Below are 13,747 nucleotides of genomic sequence, written 5' to 3'. Positions count from 1 at the left end.
GTGCTTTTGGGGCCATAGGTAAGGCTTCCTCCCCCCCCCCCCCAGCAGTGGCACGGCCTTTCCCTCAGTCCCAGAAGCGCACCCGCGGCCTTCTCAAAGGCTGGACTCTGAGGCATTTTACAATTTTGAAGTCCCACCTCCAAAACTCAAGGAATATTTCCTCAGAACTGTGGAACCATCAGGACCAAATACAGGTACACTCCAAGACTTTGTTTGGTAGCCATAAAACTGAAGGGAAAAAAGCATCTTAATGGCTGCTTCATTTTATCTATTTAGGGGAGGGGATTGTGACTTCCCAGCCTTTTGTTTTCACTTATCCTGCTCAAGGAAAGCACCAAGGAATGTTCCTGACAGGACTTTTTGATTCTACAAGTATTCCACCTTATCCCCCTCAAAAAGTATTATGGGAAAATGGTTCCATAACAGTGTAGTAATGAGCAAAAACTACCACTACATCTTAAACAGCCATCTTCAACAACTGCTTTTGCATATTCATGTAACAACTAGTAAGACAGTCTGTGGCAACTCACAGACCCCTGGAGTAAAGTGACAGCACACTGTTGTTCCAGAAAGATTCACCCCACAGGCACAGATCAGACCTGCCATCTTCTCACACACTTGCTCTCCTTCAGTTGTCTTACACTCAACCAGTTCCACATCCCACAGTTTGTCTTCCCCCTCCACCCCAGTTTGAGAGCTTAGTACAAGAATCAGTTAAGTGGAAGGATGCTACGGAATGAGCCAAGATATCTATATGTTTAGTGAACCAGTGTTATTAGGATCAGCCCATTTAATAGTCTTTGGTGATGTAACAATTAATACTTTTCAAAGTAGATGGAAAAATCCAAAGGAATCTCCATATCTATTCCAGTAATCGTCTTATTTGTCACAGCCCTCTCCTTCCCCCTGTCCTCTACAACTGCACAAAAAAGTAGATGAGGCAGATGAAGGGAATAAAGCCCTTAGTCAAACAGAATTGCATTTAAGGTAAAGACCTGGCTATCTTTGGTAATCGGCTGTTATCATTGTGCAACTATATGGCTAGAATAAACAGGCAGCCTTTATCAACAACAAGCTTCCAAGATTCAAAGGCAGATTGTCTGAACATTATAGAGTGGTCATATAGGATCATACAGGAGGTCCTTAACATATGCTTGCCCCAAGTTCTACAGGTTTTAAAAAACAGTAACAGCACCCTGAATTGGGCCAGGAAAGAAAAAGGGAACCAGTGTAGATGGAACAAGAGTGCAGCAATATGGGCTTTATGATGCACACCAGTAAATATTCAGGCCACAGCATTTTGCATCCACTGTAGCTTCTGGACAGTCTTCAAGGGCCGCCCCACATAAAGCTCATAGTCTAAGTTAGCTATTCACATAACCCACATGTGTTTTGAATTAATATCTAAAATGATTAAAACCATGCTTTTATCTCCAACAATCTTCAAAGGGACAACTTTTCACTTTGTATGGCTTGTTCCTCTTTGGACGACAACTTAAATTCAAATGATGAAATGCAGCATGTTTACAATGATATTCACTTCACAACAAGTACAAATTATTATACATATTACAATTGTATCTTTCATGGGACAGTGACATCTCATATTTATGATTCTAATGTTCCTCCTTACCAAACCCTTAGTATGGCACTACACATTTAAAAAGACATGATGCTACCAATGGTCTATCCTATATGGCTTGTAGCAACTAATTTAACACAACATATGGTATAACATTGTGTCATGTCATACCTATATTATCTAAAATCAAAGTTTGTTTTTCCCCTCAGAATTACTGTTTCATACCAAGCTTAAATGTTTAATCAGAAAAGATTTATATAAGTGAATGACAGATCTACTACAAATGTTCCTTCACAACACTGTGTGCAGATACAACTTAAAATAAAGTTTCACTACCCTATTCCCTCTGCCTCAAAGAGGCAGAGGAACTAGAGATCAAATTGCCAACATACACTGGATCATGGAGAAAGCTAGAGAGTTCCAGAAGAACATCTACTTCTGCTTCATTGACTATGCTAAAGCCTTTGATTGTGTGGAGCACAACAAATTGTGGCAAGTTCTTAAAGAGATGGGAATACCAGAGCATCTTATTTGTCTCTTGAGAAACCTATATGCAGGCCAAGATGCAACAGTGAGAACCGGGCATGGAATCTCTGATTGGTTCAAAATTGAGAAAGGAATTCGGCAAGGCTGTATACTGTCACCTTGCCTATTTAACTTGTATGAGGAGCACTTTATGAGAAAGGCGGGATTAGAGGAGTCACAAATTGGGATCAAGACTGCAGGGAGAAATATCAACAACCTCAGATATGCAGATGATACCACTCTAATGGCAGAAAGTGAAGAGGAACTAAAGAGCCTGTTGAAGCGGGTGAAGGAGGAGAGTGCAAAAGTTGGCTTGAAACTCAACATCAAGAAAACAAAGATCATGGCATCCGGCCCTCTCAATTCTTGGCAAATAGATGTGGAAGAAATGGAGATAGTGACAGATTTTATTTTCCTGGGCTCCAAGATCACTGCAGATGGGGACTGCAGCAAAGAAATTAAAACACGCTTACGCCTGGGGAGGAAAGTTATGGCAAATCTGGACAGCATCCTAAAAAGCAGAGACATCACCCTGCCAACAAAAGTGCACTTAGTCAAGACTATGGTATTCCCAGTTGCAATATATGGCTGCGGAAGCTGGACCTTAAGGAAGGCTGAGCGTCAAAGAATTGAGGCTTTTGAACTCTGGTGCTGGAGAAGACTCTTGCGAGTCCCTTGGACTGCAAGGCGAACAAACCGGTCAGTCCTAGAGGAGATCAGCCCTGACTGCTCCTTAGAAGGCCAGATCCTGAAGATGAAACTCAAATACTTTGGCCACCTCATGGGAAGGAAGGACTCCCTGGAGAAGAGCCTAATGCTGGGAGCTATCGAGGGCAAATGAAGAAGGGGACGACAGAAAATGAGGTGGCTGGATGGAGTCACTGAAGCAGTAGGTGCAAACTTAAATGGACTCCAGGGAATGGTAGAGGACAGGAAGGCCTGGAGGATCATTGTCCATGGGGTCGCGATGGGTCGGACACGACTTCGCACCTAACAACAACTCTGTTCCCATAGTTCAAATCTCTAACACATTTTAAAACATGACTTGAATGTTAATTCAGTAGCCTGTCTTGTCTGTTACCTACTATGTCAGGCAGACTGTCTGCCTGTTCCAAACACTGTAAAACATGGCATAAAAGCAGCCATCCAGTATGTTATGCAACATACACATGCAGTCAACTTTAAAATTAATCTTGCCCCAGGAAATTGCACAGCAATACAGGGAACAACTATTCCATGTTGTCCATACACAGCTTCAGTTGCAAGTACAAAGATACAGAAAAAAAAAACTCATCAAGTCAATCCTGACAAGAAGTTGTACATTACAAAACACATGTTACATACATCTGTAGGCAGCACAACTCAGCAGATTCCTTTGGGTACTTACCTGGCAGTGTTGAGCAAAGGATGCTTGGTCCCGACCAACTTGCGCACCTGCATGGCAATGTTGCTAAGCTCGTCGCTCAGAAGGCAGCGGAGGCTCATGAAGGAGGTCGGATAACCCACAATCTTCTCAGCATCGGAAACCACCTTGTTCCATTGGGAAGCAGACGATGGAGAGCCGGAAAAAAGGAACCGCCGCTGCGTCCCTCTTTCTCCCCCCACCCAGAAGTGTAAAAATGCCCGAGAGCAACATCTAGCAAAAGGGGGCAGGCACATGAAACGCATCTTCGTCTCTCCCTTCAACACTGCGGAGAAGCCAAAAGCTCAGCGGCCACTTCCTCAAGGCAGGAAGTCGGGGATCCTTTTCCACGCAAAGATCCACAGAACAGCCGTTTTCCCACTGCGGTCCTCCTCTGGCGATACAAACCGGCCCGCTACACCTCCACTCGCCAGGGCTCAGCCCCCGCGCTTCTCGCTCACGCAGCCTTACTGTTCCAGATAAGAGGGAGAGGCTGTCAAAACCACTACTGGTCACCGCTTCTCTGCTGCACGCGTCCTAGGGCCACTGACGGGAAACTTCTCATCTCAGCCAACGAGCCCTCCACACCGAGTATGCCAGAAGCTCTCATGGAGCTATGGGCGCAGCCATCTTAATTGTCGTAAAAAGGAGGAAGTAAAAAACAGCCGCTCCGTCCCTTTACCGTAGAGCACTTACTTACTGAATGAAAGAGGCGGAAATGTGGCAGAGGAACAGCAGACTGATTGGTCGACATAGGAAGCAGGGTCTGGCCCAACAGCCAATGGATAGGCACTGACCAGCGAAACGCCTAGTTACTCGTGAGGAAAACGGAATATCACACGAGGCTGCCTTATACTGATTCAAACACTCGGTCCATCATCGTCAGTATTGCCTATTCAGACTGGCAGCGACTCTGCAAGCTCTTAAGCATAGGTCTTTTACATCACCTACTAGAGATGCCGTGGATTGAACCTGCGCCTTTATGCATGTCAACAAGATGCTCTGCCATTGACCCACAGCTGCTTCTCTCCCTGCTGGAATTATCAACACTCCGAATTTCACGGTTTCTTCAGCAACAGCTGCCACAAATATGTCAAAAAATATCACATGCTTGCATTTTATAACCTTTCCCCCCACTTAACCTGTGAAGTTAGAGGAATTACTCAGTCCTTAAGGATGATGATCTTGTATCTCAGTCCTAAAAATGGAGGGAGAAGGGAAGTTTTAGTTTCCTTAGCTGATCGTTCTATTACTATTTCAGCTTGTATTGCTTGTGCAGACTTTTAATTCATAGTTGTGAGTCACCCCAGGCACCAGTCATGAACCTCTCTGGCCTTAGAAGCAGATTCCTCAGATAATGACTAGGAGTATCCAGAGATCATTTGGAGCAAGCTTTTGCAACCAGGATTTCCTGGAACCCTGGAGTTTCTTGACAGCCCTGGAAGGGTTGCCCAAATGGGTGGGAGTTAATTTTCATATATATATATGTATAGTATATGTTATATATATATATATATATATATATATATATATATATATATATATATATATATATATATATTATATATAATATATATATATAGAGAGAGAGAGAGAGAGAGAGAGAGAGAGAGAGAGAGTGAGAGAGAGAGAGAGAGAGAGAGAGAGAGAGAGAGAGAGAGAGAGAGAGAGAGAGAGAGAGAAGAGAGAGAGAGAGAGAGAGAGAGAGAGAGAAGAGAGAGAGAGTGAGAGAGAGAGAGAGAGAGACACAGAGAGACACAGAGAGAGAGAGAGGTCCATATATGGTCATGTTGCCCCCCCCAACTGCCAATAATAGGCCTGGAGGTGGTGGGGAGGAGGGGCCCCAGGTAAACATGTACACAGCTATGCTTCCTGACCATATTCTGCATAATCATGCCTTTTCTGGGGTTTCTCGAAGCCTGAAGAATGCTTCAGGGATTTCTCAATATTAAAAAACTTGAGAGAGGCTGATTTGGAGGAAGGACCAAGAGGTTCAGGGTATAACCAACACCAGTGAACCCACTCTGTGATGTGTGTGTATATATATATAATATAGGCTTTAAAGTGAGCTCTCACAAACTAGCTTATGTTCCCCTATCAAGTCTGTATGGAGGGGTCTCCCTTAGTTTAAGGTATATGGGTAGGTGGTTCCAAGTGTGTGTGAAGCAATATAGAAGCTTGTTGTTGAAGCCTGCATACTGTGTACTGACTGGATAACCTTAATCCTACAAACTGGACTCCAGAGCATACTATACTTCCTGACCTAGAGCCTTTTCAGACTCTGATCCTTAGGCCTCAGCTGTTGGTTTAGCTCCAGGGAGTGGTGCCAACATGCTGAAATCCAGTTTGTACCTGTGCCTGTGCAGTAAGGCCAAATCCTGGACAATAGGTCCCCCAAATTCTCTCACCCTGTAGGCTTGACAGATGGTGGAGTCATGAGGAGCAACTGCAGTTCAGTAACAGAAGAACCAGGCTAACAGCCTGTGTACCAACTTCAAATCTCAAGAATTTCCCCAGCTGGATCTGGCAACCCTGTTTCAGAACTAAAATGGGCATGATAAAAATCACTGATTTTCTTTCATCTCTAAAAAGCAAATTTCCTTGTGTACTGGCATGGATTTGGATGAGAAGGCATGTAAAGGAGAAGTTAAAGCCTTCAGTTGAGCTAAAGCAGTTCTACAGGGCCTGCAAAAGGGAGCTCCTCCACCAGGCATTTGGTTGAGCTTGGGGGGTGGGGGGTGGGGGGGTGGGGTAAACGGTAATGACTGCGGAAGGCACTGGCAACTATCCCATATTGAGTCTGCCATGAAACTCTAGAGGGCGTCACCCCAAGGGTCAGACATTGACTCGTTGCTCGCACAGGGGATACCTTTACCTTTATCTAATGTGAGTTTGGAGAGGGAGTTGATTAATGGTTTTAAAAATGAAATTTCTCATGTAGAGTTTAAATTGTTTACCCACCTTGGTATACAAATTCGTAAACAAATAAAATTAAATAAATAAATAAATATAAATAAAATTCTTTGCCAGTCTCTCAAATGTTTAGTATTTATCAGTATCTGTCTATAGTAACCCCCAGGAGAAAGAATAAGGGCTTTATTGTTGGGAGAATTTTTGTGAACCGCCACAAGCCATTTTAGGAGCGATGGTATAGAAACTGAAACTGCTCAAGAAAGTGCTTCCGTCAGCCCGCTGGCCAGGGAGTCCCCGCCGCTGTAAAGCCGCCTCCGCCCTCAAACCTCTGCTGCCGCCGCTCAGCCGCCGCCTCTGCCATCAAGCCGCCGCACAAAATGGCCGCCAGCCAGAAGACGCAGCACCGGGTAAGACATCTTTTGCTCACCCACTGCCTCCTAGCGCCCATTGTATTTAGGATACAATGGGCTTTTTTACTAGTAAATAAATAAAATAAATAACATAGTAAAAAAACACACCACACACACTCACAACCCCATAAAACAGTATATAAAATCACTCCTCCATGACAGAGAAAAAAACTAACCTGTCCCATACTGCTCAACAAACTACTCAATAATCCCATAACTCAGGGGACAGATGGAGGGGTAGGTTGGAATGTCTTGCCAGTTTTGGGGGGGGGAGGATAGATCAAACCGCCCTTAGCCAAAGACCTGGTGGAATAGCTCCATCTTACAGGCCTTGTGGAACTGGGAAAGCTCCAACAGGGCCCCTTACCTCTCCTGGGAGCTCATATCACCCATGTCGGGCCAGGGCCAAGCTCAAAGTAAGATTGCCCTCATCAGTAAGATTGCAGATTTGGGTTGGAATACTTGGGGGGGGGAACCTGGGGAGGATATAGTTTGGAGAGGAGAGGGCACAGAGAGTCCATACTCCAAAGCAGCCGTTTTCACTAGGGAAATTGATCTCTGATGTTTGGAGATCAATTAGTGGGAGATCTTCAGGCCCACCTGGAGGTTGGCAATGCCACTCAACAAGAACATAAGTGGCAAGACTATCAGGAAGTCTATAGATTAACTGGAACCCTGATAATAGAAGTGGAGGATGACAGTGTCCAGCTCTTGTCATGATTATAAAGAGGCCTATTGGAGTCAAACAACAAAGACTGAAGCCAGCAAATGGCTCATAAGGATCATGGTATGCAGACAATTTCGAGGACCTAACTAGCTGATGAGAGCTGGCATTCTGAGCTGACCAGATTATTGCTAGGGGCATGTGAAACCCCTCAAAATACAGGTGGCCCACTTTAAAGAGGTTTCTGTTGCTGATTAGGCAGGACTAGACACTAGATCCTAAGCCCAAGTCTTACACTATCAATCACTATCATTTTAGGCTGAAAGTGCCAGCTGTAGCTCATAAGCTGCATCCATTTTGTTGATAAATTCTACATGGCAGCAAGAGCTATTAATTTAATACTGATTCATTTCCATGCACAATATCAGTCTTTCTCAACCAGGTTTCCATGAAACTCTGGAAGGGTTTCCTGAATGGATGAAAGTTAATTTTTAATATTTTTAAACACTGTTAAACATTTATCAGATGATATGACCATATAAGATCATGTTGACCCCCCCAAAAAAGTGGGCAACGATGGACCTTGAGGAGGTGGGAAGGGGAGGGTCGTGGGTGGGCATGTACACAGCTATGCCTTCCCAACCATATTCTACACTATTGCACCTTTTCTTTAAAGCCAAAAGTTGCTACTGAGGGGGGGGAAGCAGTGGATACAAATCTACTTGAAGCATTGGGGGGGGGGGATTTTTCCTAGGCTTGTGACTGTGCACTGTTTTTTTGATATGTGAAAAACTGGCAAAAGAAGAAAGGTTGGCAGTATTCACTAATTACTGAATAGATATTTTTGCTACTATAAGTAGGTTGACATTTCGTAATGAAAAGAGCAGAACAGGATGAGGAATGAAAGCTTAACATTTTATTATAACAAGCCAAAAAAAAAACATTGTACATAAAAATACAAGTGCTAGCCCGCTCCCCCATCCCCCCTGGGGCAAGCCAGCTGAGGCCTGCTGGGGGCACGGGCAAGCGTTGGTGGGGGCTCCCTCCCTCCTTCCCCCTCCCACCAGGCCCACAGACCCAGGCCCGACATCCTCCCTTCCAGCTCCTGCTTACCAGGCTGACGCTTCTTCCATATGAAGAAATTAGAGGAGGATACGGCCAGGGGTTGGACATCCTTCTGACTGGCCGTTCGTTGGATGGACAGCCAATCAGGGACAGCCAGTACAGCCTACCCGATTGGTAGGTGATGAGTGCCAACTCCTTCCAGCACCCTCTTCTTGTTTTATTTATATGTTCAGATATTATAGAATCACAGAATCATAGAGTGGAAGGGGCCATACAGCCCATCTAGTCCAACCCCCTGCCTCAACGCAGGATTAGCCCTAAGCATCCTAAAGCATCCAAGAAAAGTGTGTATCCAACCTTTGCTTGAAGACTGCCAGTGAGGGGGCACTCACCACCTCCTTAGGCAGCCTATTCCACTGCTGAACTACTCTGACTGTGAAAAACTTTTTCCTGATATCTAGCCTATATCGTTGTACTTGTAGTTTAAACCCATTACTGCACGTCCTTTCCTCTGCAGCCAACGGAAATAGCATCCTGCCCTCCTCCAAGTGACAACCTTTCAAATACTTAATGAGGGCTATCATGTCCCCTCTCAACCTCCTTTTCTCCAGGCTGAACATTCCCAAGTCCCTCAACCTATCTTCATAGGGCTTGGTCCCCTTGGCCCCAGATCATCTTCGTTGCTCTTCTCTGTACCCTTTCAATTTTATCTACGTCCTTCTTGAAGTGAGGCTCCAGAACTGCACACAGTACTCCAGGTGTGGTCTGACCAGTGCCGTATACAATGGGACTATGACATCTTGTGATTTTGATGTGATGCTCTGTTTGATACAGCCCCATAATCGCATTCACCTTTTTTACCGCTGCATCACACTGCCTGCTCATGTTTAGCTTACAATCCACAATTACAATATTAAAACAACCATCAGTTTTTACTAACAATAAAAATGTAGTATGTATTAAGCTGTTTAATCCCTCATACAGGATTTCCTTGGGAACAAATATGGATGGAACAGGAAGAAACAGAAAATGGGCCAGTGGGGGTGGAGAATGGGGTCTGGACAGAACATACCCTGAGAAGTGTGCCAATAGTAGGGCTTACATATGCTGGCAGGATTTACAGAATCTGGGGGCTGGTGAGCAAACAGCAACAGTTTTTCATTTAACGTTTTGAGACCTCTAGAATAGATCAGCGGTCCACAACCTTTTTCAGGTTGCGGCCTGTTGTCAAGGGGTGGGGGGAGAGGGCAACCCGGGGCCCTGTGCATGTGCGGTAACCCCGCGCAAACGCAGGCACAGCATTTTCGTGCATGTGCACATGCGTGGCAGCTCCCCTGGAATGTCTATTGGAAAATTAACAAAAACTATTTTAACTATCATTTTTCTATGCCTCCACATCTGTGTTAGATGGCAAGAGAGTATGCCATGGATCACCCTTGCCAGTGTTTAGTTTGAAGCAATTCCCTTTGTGGTCAATTGATTTTACTTTCAGGTAAAAGTGAACAGGATTGCAGGCTAAATTATTCCATATTAAAGTGGAACAATATTCAATCTATTTATTTTGGAATAAGCCCTTTGAGATTAGTAAAATCCATAGCAAGTGGTGCAAATAATTCAGCATAACAGTATGGTGCTCAAAACATTACTTGAAAGTATGTGCTATTTAAATAAAACCTAAAATGTAAATATGCTAAAATCAACAATCAACAAGTCTTGTTTCCAAGTAATGTATTTATAATCAGACCACTATGCTGATTTTTTAAAAGTGGATTTATGCTAACAGCATCTAGATATTAACCCTTTCCTGTAAATGCAGAACCACAAAAGAGCTCCAATCTAGAGATGGAGGTGCAATTCAAAGAACATCTTCCTTGAAGTAAGCCCCGTGGGAAAAAATGGGACTTTTAAGTCGGGCTATTTAGGCCAGTTCCTGTAATCATGTCTCTCCACAATGGTCCCACACCACTGTGGGAAATAACCAACAGGATAAATGAGCCAAGATCCAAAGAACTACTCGGATGAGGAATTCTTTTTCTCTGATCAACACCACCTGATTTTGCAGCACCGGAGGTCTTTGTCTGAAAAGTACAAGCTTAGAACCCATTTGGGGCCAGGGAAATAGCTTTGCCAAATTCTGGTTTCCAGCTAGGGGCAATTAATTTGCCCCATTGATTTCAACAGGACTAAACAAAATTTCAACAGGACTAAACAAAACTAAATTGATCAGGGTTTGGCCCATTAGGCATTAATTAATTTGCAAATACATATGTACTCTTTCTCATACTAGCGTAGTAGCCATACAGGAGTCACTGGATGCATCCAAATGAACATTACAGTGCAGAATTCTACTATTAGTGGTTTGTACATTGCTCCCTTGGGATGACTTTTTAAAAATGAATATTTAATGAAAAGTTATTAACAACCCCCCCAGCCTATTTACACTTCCAGTTTTTGTGCACTGTTTTCTATTTTATGCATGCAAATTGCTATGCATTCTAAATGATACTGATCATGTCAAATCAATGCAGCTTAAAAGCTTCCGTATGAATTGAAGATCAGATCTTGAAGCTTTATGCATCTATGAATGATTCGTTATTAACAGAAACAGGATATTAACAGTATATTTAAAAGCCTACATGTTCCGCTTTTGGAAAACAAACTATTAAGTACGTCATAACAATAGCAGTAACAATAGTAATAACAACACTCTAATTACAAACCGCTGCTATTAGGCAAAGAGAAAAACAATCCCTGTTCCTGTTAAAGAGGAACAAAACAAAGGAACTTAAAAGAACTATAAGGCATAATATTCATATATGGTTTCACACAAAATGGCATAATATGAAGGTTACATGAAACTGTATTTCAACAGTGACCTCCACTGACAAAGCTATTGGTGTACAGGAGTTTTCTATATGCCGCTACCTACCACTATGTGGTTTGTCTCTATTTGACTGTGAGGAGAAAAATTCCTCTTGACGGTTAGTTACAATATGGAGAAAATTATACAATAATTGATGATTACCTATGGTGTCCTAAAACAGGTTTTCCATGTGGAGCAACCAATATATCAATGTGATTTTAAACAGCCTCTCTGTGATGGATATTTCATGAGAAATGGGCTTTGTAGTTACAATGAATGTTCAACTGCTACTTCCAGAGCAGGCTATGCAGCTATTAAAAGCAGGTTAGAAGGCATTCCATAAGTAGCAGGTGCTGTCTGGAACTTAAAGTAGGGAAAGAAATGTTATGTCTGTATAAGAGAGAAGATATATAAGTAAGAGCAAAACTGATCAGGTATAGCCTCTCCTATTAAGGAAGAAATAAAACTGAATTTGGTTAAATGCTTACTTCTTGACAAAACTTGTACAAAAGGTAGAAGCCACTACAAATGTATTATTTCATATACCTAGATATAGCTTACTATTTCTTATAATCTTCTGTCTTTGATATAGCATACAAATATACAGGCTATTTAAAACAACAGATACTTTGTTATTCTTTTGGAGATGATTTGTTATACTTTTGGCATGTACACACACACACAAAGAACAAGAAAAGGGTTCTAAGCACATTGTGTCACAAACTTATATATTGAATGTTATTTAGACCCCATCATTTTATATGAATTATGACTTATAACTCAACTAGGTGATATGATATTGTGGAAATATCTACATCATATGATAAATGAATGCAGAGATTTTGTAAAAAGTGCTTTGTTTATGACTGATATTTGAGTGACCTGTGTAGCAGAGTTGGAAATACAGTCCCATGCCATATGCCTTGTCATGGTAGGACCATGATCTGGTGGAAAGGCAGCATAAAAATGTCACCTGATTTATGGGTGTCCTGACTAGTCAGTCAGTCAGTCAAACTTTATTACAGTCGTTCAGACCAAGTTTTATGAAGTTAATACATAAAAGACCAAAGAATATGGTCATTTAATGTAATACAATTTAAAACATCATAAAATAGAACTTAAAATTATGCTACTTCAGAGCATCAGATTTTTATGGCGGAGGCACAAAACTCAGCTGGCTGAGTTGTCACCTGGGGGACTCATCACTTAGCAGCCTCTTTGCTTGATCTACATCATGATGTTCTGGCAACTTTTTAAGGAGTGGTTCAATTCAAGTTGCTACGAATGTCTACATAAGCAGGGCAGTGGTACAATATATGCTCTCTTGTATCAATTTCGCCACTCCCACAAAAACATGTCTCAGTGTAAGGGGAATGTTCTTATAGGGACCCCTCTACAAGACCTGAAGGCAAGATGGAGCATCTTGAAAGGGTAAATGCCTTTATTTGTTTACTTATTACCAGCTGAGACAGATAAGTGGCAGGGCCCAGAACATATCTTGTTTTAACTGGGGCCAAAAAAGTTGGAACTTTACTCAGGTCCAGTTGCTGTCGATTGTCTTGTATCCACTGCTTAACTAATGATGCAGCTTGATCATGAGCTAATTTGGATAATAAGTGTATGGAGAAGCCCAGACTTTGGATTCCTCTGTGAACAGCCTTAGTCCAAGAACATTGGAAGTTGTCATTCAGGGTTAAAGAAACTATACCCTGGGGGATATGTATTAATTTCAGCCACATTCCTATTGCTGACAGGCAAATTTTGTCTTGGACCATTAACATTCCTGTTTCCAGACGCACCATGGAGTTGGTTACACAGCATGGAAGTCGGAGGAGTGCCCGAAGGAATTTAGACTGGACCCTTTCAAGCTTGATAGTATCTGATATCGGAGCACCCAAAAATGCACCATAAGTGAGTTGGGCTAGAGATTTAGTTGAGTATAGTTTCAGGGCTGCTGCTATAAAGGTTCTGCCTTTTGTTTGATAGAATTTCAATATATTATTTGCTGATCTTTGCCCTAGTTCTGATGCATATGAATAATGGATGCTCTTTGCTCCAGAGGCTTGAATATATACACCTAAATATTTAAATTTGGTTACTTGTTCAATTTTGTGCCCATTTAGTGTTCTAGATTTTGGACATTTGCCAAATGTCATGGCCTTGGTCTTCTGGTAGTTAATTTCAAGGTGTTCTTTTCACAATGTTGGGCAAGTTTTTTGAGCATTCACCTAATCCCTGTGGGGGTTCTTGAAAGAAGAACTACATCATCGGCATAAAGCAGTATAGGGATTGGGCAACCAGCTAATATTGGGGTATGCAAGTC

The 13,747-nt window shown here is 42.6% G+C and overlaps 1 protein-coding gene across 2 annotated transcripts in view; it reads right to left on the bottom strand.

Moving 5' to 3' along the window:
• Nucleotides 1-13,747, bottom strand: part of PDSS2 (decaprenyl diphosphate synthase subunit 2) — a 107,211-nt gene that overhangs the window by 87,224 nt on the left and 6,240 nt on the right. For both annotated transcript variants that reach the window (XR_013225277.1, XM_077302800.1), the window contains exon 2: nucleotides 3,495-4,707. Coding sequence is in view for 1 of the 2 variants with exons in the window: in XM_077302800.1 (XP_077158915.1) it covers nucleotides 3,495-3,775 (281 nt within the window). In the remaining variant the exon portion in view is untranslated. The remainder of the gene's footprint in view (nucleotides 1-3,494; nucleotides 4,708-13,747) is intronic.

The sequence above is a fragment of the Paroedura picta genome, chromosome 1 (genome assembly GCF_049243985.1).
Source record: "Paroedura picta isolate Pp20150507F chromosome 1, Ppicta_v3.0, whole genome shotgun sequence".
Lineage (NCBI taxonomy): Eukaryota > Metazoa > Chordata > Lepidosauria > Squamata > Gekkonidae > Paroedura > Paroedura picta.
This window is presented reverse-complemented; position numbering and strand designations above follow the sequence as displayed.